The sequence below is a fragment of the Sinocyclocheilus rhinocerous genome, unplaced genomic scaffold (genome assembly GCF_001515625.1).
Source record: "Sinocyclocheilus rhinocerous isolate Xijiao unplaced genomic scaffold, SAMN03320098_v1.1 scaffold3119, whole genome shotgun sequence".
NCBI lineage: Eukaryota > Metazoa > Chordata > Actinopteri > Cypriniformes > Cyprinidae > Sinocyclocheilus > Sinocyclocheilus rhinocerous.
Genome location: NW_015632029.1, coordinates 98379 through 102749, shown reverse-complemented (window position 1 = coordinate 102749; position 4371 = coordinate 98379). Strand labels below are relative to the sequence as shown.

The following is a 4371-nucleotide window of genomic DNA, read 5'->3' as shown; positions in this document are numbered from 1 at the left end:
AGAAACAAGCACTTAACTAACCCAGAAACAAGAGCTTAACTAACCCAGAAACAAGCACTTAACTAACCCAGAAACAATTGCTTAACCAATCCGGAAACAAGCGCTTAACTAACCCAGAAACAAGCGCTTAACTAACCCGGAAACAAGCGCTTAACTAACCCGGAAACAAGCGCTTAACTAACCCACAACCATAAAGGCACAAATAGTGATGTTCTTACTCAGTATCAGTGTCATTTTAGTGTCATTGAGATACTAATATATTTTTTAGAGCTTTATAATATTTTTAATTAGATTTTATTTTGATATTTTCTGCTTTCATATTAAATGTAAAGTTTTAGTAATTTTGTTGTTTTTGTCTTTTTTAATCAGTTTTTGTTGTTTTTAAATGTCTATATCTCTGTATCTATCTGTATTTATGTTCTACTGTTAGTGTTATCTGTATGCACCAAGGGTCTGAGAGTAACGCAATTTCAATTCTCTGTGTGTATGTGCTGTACATGTGGAAGAATTGACAATAAAGCAGATTTGACTTGACTTGACTATATAGTTTATATATATTTATAGAATGCATTTCTCCTCTGCTCTAGCTTGTTTACTAATCCTGTCATTGTGTTTTATGAATGCTGTGATTCTCTGACAAATTGCTTGTGATATTTCTTTATTTGTAAGTTGCTTGGATAAAAGTGCTGAATGAATACATGTAGATGTAAGACTGAGCACATCAAACTCACTGTATCCCAGCATGTATGATGTGATGTGATGACTGCTGACGGGATTGATGTGATGTGATGAGGTCTGTAGATGAGCTCAGAGCTTCTGATGATGATGATGATGATGAAGAAGGTTGTGTTTGTGTTGGCAGTGCTGAAGCTCACGCGTCTCACTGCATCATTAATGAATGCAAACATGCTGTTCGGTTCTACACTGTTTGATTTGTCTTGTCGGAGACATTCATTCGTCTGTTGTGAGTCTGAAGTGTCTCAGTGTTTTGTTCAGTAGTTTGATTGGTTCTCTGTGTTTCTCTCAGTCTTCATCATCCAGGCGTCTTCGCTTCAGTTCAAGAGCCCCACCCAGTCTCAGGACGCATTACACGGCCGCAGTGCTATCCTGCGCTGTGAGCTCAGCGGCCCGGCGGACATGCGGTTCTGGTGGACGCAGGACGTATGTGGGGGTGTGTTAGAACGAGCCGTTTTAGGTAGGCGTGGCTGACTCTTAACTTTTATAAAGAATATCTCTTTGGATTTGAGACTTTAGTCTTTGCAACTTTACAGATCTTCTTTATGCACCAAGAGCTTGTAACACTCCAAAGAGAAAGGAACAATTGAAATCGCATCATATGACCCCTTTAACAGGGCAAAATAATGAAACACACAAGCAGAGAGACCAATAAAAACATGTTCTTGACAGGATTTGATCCTAACAGCTCTCAGAAAACATCTGCACAGATCCTAAATGAACACAGACCAAAGATAACATACATTTATATTTATTTGAATGGTTTTCATTTCAAATTGTTCATTTTGTCAGCTGTTTTTTAATTTAGTCTTAGTCCTTTAGTCAATTAGCATTTTAGTCCAGTTTTTTGTTAAATCAAGATTTAGTTGACTAAAAGTTTTAGTCAATGAGAACTTTTTAAAGTCAAATTTTAGTCATGCTGCATAATGGTTAACAGTTAATGCACAATTACTTTGCTCAAAATTATAATCACAACTACTGAACAGATTTATTTCTAGATTTTTCTTCTCTTTTTTGTTGAAGAAAATAGAGATACGGAGAGTTTTTGTTTTTTATTTTAGTCATGGTTGTGGATGTTGTTGTGTGTCCTCAGGGCTGGAGAGGGGGCCGGTCACCATGAATGAACCCGCCTCAGAGGCGGAGCTAGAGGAGGCTGAGCGAATCGTGCTGCAGTGTCACATTGATGGACATCCACGGTGAGTCCAGCCTCTGATTGGACAGTTAAGATGAGTCTGATCCTCACACAGAACACCTGGAATATAATGCCATATGAACAGTGAATCATGTAGATTACTATTGATGACACGAAACACAAAAATGAAAAAAGGTAATTGCGAGTTTATATCTCACAATTCTTTAAGAGTTTATATTTTGCAATTCTGACGGTTTTTCACAATTCTGTGTTTATATCTTGCAACTCTAACTTTTTTCTGGCAATTTTGAATTTATATCTTGCAAAATCAGAATTGTGAGATAAAAAGTATTTTTTTATTCCATGGCAGAAACTGTCTTCTATAGGTTACAGACGTGTTTCTGATCATACTCTGCTGACTGTCGCTGATTCTGTGTGAAAAGATGTTTCTGACCTGTACAGGCCGAGCAGTAAATGGTTCAAAGATGGAGATCAGCTGGACAGAAAGGACAGGATCCTCATGCTGACCAGCCTCAGTACAGGGGATTCTGGGATATACTCCTGCTGTGCTCAAAATGCTGCAGGAAAAGTGTGCAGTAACCACAATATCACCCTCAATATCATCGGTAAGATTATTAGAGATAAACAGACACAAGCTCAGGTTCTTCTAGATTAGATTCGTCCTTTAGATTATATTAGAGTTTCAGAGTGAGCATGTTTAGTTTAAGTTTTTAGATGTGTGAGAAGACGTGCCGTCTATGTAGACTGCATGAGCGTGTCATTGATGCCCAGGAATGCAGCTTTTATTGTGTGTGTTCTGTAATGTTTGTCACCTCATGTGTGCAGCTAAACAGAAATGTCTGAAGCGTAACCCAACACCTCGGTCGGCCTGCCCATCAGCCACCTGTGCTGCTCACGCACACACCTGCAGACAGAATAAAAGCTCTGCTGAAGAATAAAGAGATCAGCTAGAGCATGAAAATTACAAATGAAAGGAGAGAGCGAGAGGAACGAGGATAAAGAGCTTTAGCAGAAGAATAGTGGGCGGCAGTGAGAGTGAGAGTTTACAAACACAGACAGACCTGAACATGTCTGTCTGATCTAGAGCGCGTCTCTCTGATCTACAGTATGTCTGATCTAGAGTGTGTCTGTCTGATCAACAGTGTGTCTGATGCTAGAGCGTGTCTGTCTGATCTACAGCGTGTCTGTCTGATCTACAGCATGTCTGTCTGATCCTAGAGCGTGTCTGTCGGTTCTAGAGTGTGTCTGTCTGATCTAGAGCGTGTCTGTCTGATCCTAGAGTGTGTCTGTCTGATCTAGAGCGTGTCTGTCTGATCTAGAGCGTGTCTGTCTGATCCTAGAGCATGTCTATCTGATCCTAGAGCGTGTCTATCTGATCCTAGAGCGTGTCTGTCTGATCCTAGAGCGTGTCTGTCTGATCTACAGCATGTCTGTCTGATCCTAGAGCGTGTCTGTCTGATCTAGAGCGTGTCTGTGTGATCTAGAGCATGTCTGTCTGATCTAGAGCGTGTCTGTCTGATCCTAGAGCATGTCTGTGTGATCTAGAGCATGTCTGTCTGATCTAGAGCATGTCTGTCTGATCCTAGAGCATGTCTATCTGTTCTAGAGCATGTCTGTCTGATCTACAGCGTGTCTGTGTGATCTAGAGCATGTCTGTCTGATCTAGAGCATGTCTGTCTGATCGTAGAGCATGTCTATCTGATCTAGAGCGTGTCCGTCTGATCCTAGAGCGTGTCTGTCTGATATTAGAGCGTATCTGTCTGATCCTAGAGCGTGTCTGTCTGATACTAGAGCGTGTCTGTTTGATCCTAGAGTGTTTCCATCTGATCTAGAGCATGTCTGTCTGATCCTAGAGCGTGTCTATCTGATCTAGAGCGTGTCTGTCTGATCCTAGAGCGTGTCTGTCTGATCCTAGATCGTCTATCTGATCTAGAGCGTGTATGTCTGATCCTAGAGCATGTCTGTTTGATCTAGAGTGTGTCTATCTGATCTAGAGTGTTTCTGTCTGATCCTAGAGCGTTTATCTGATCTTGATCCTAGAGCATGTCTATCTGGTCTAGAGCGTGTCTGTCTGATCCTAGAGCATGTCTGTCTGATCTAGAGCGTGTCTGTCTGATCCTTGAGCGCGTCTATCTGATCTAGAGCATGTCTGTCTGATCCTAGAGCGTGTCTATCTGATCTAGAGCGTGTCTGTCTGATCCTAGAGCGTGTCTGTCTGATCTAGAGCGTGTCTGTCTGATCCTTGAGCGCATCTATCTGATCAAAAGCGTGTCTATCTGATCTAGAGCGTGTCTGCTTGATCTAGAGCGTGTCTATCTGATCTAGAGTGTTTCGGTCTGATCCTTAAGCGTTTATCTGATCTAGAGCGTTTATCTGATCTAGAGCATGTCCGTCTGATCCTAGAGCGTGTCTGTCTGATATTAGAGCGTATCTGTCTGATCCTAGAGCGTGTGTGTCTGATCCTAGAGCGTGTCTGTCTGATC

General features: G+C 41.4%; 1 protein-coding gene across 1 annotated transcript in view; it reads left to right on the top strand.

Annotated features, from left to right (window-relative positions):
• The first annotated feature begins 1137 nt into the window (after positions 1-1137).
• Positions 1138-4371, top strand: part of LOC107742082 (inactive tyrosine-protein kinase 7-like) — a 32123-nt gene continuing 28889 nt past the window's right edge. The window contains exons 1-3 of the mRNA XM_016554947.1: positions 1138-1171; positions 1829-1931; positions 2330-2493. Of these exons, the coding sequence (XP_016410433.1) occupies positions 1138-1171; positions 1829-1931; positions 2330-2493 (301 nt within the window). The remainder of the gene's footprint in view (positions 1172-1828; positions 1932-2329; positions 2494-4371) is intronic.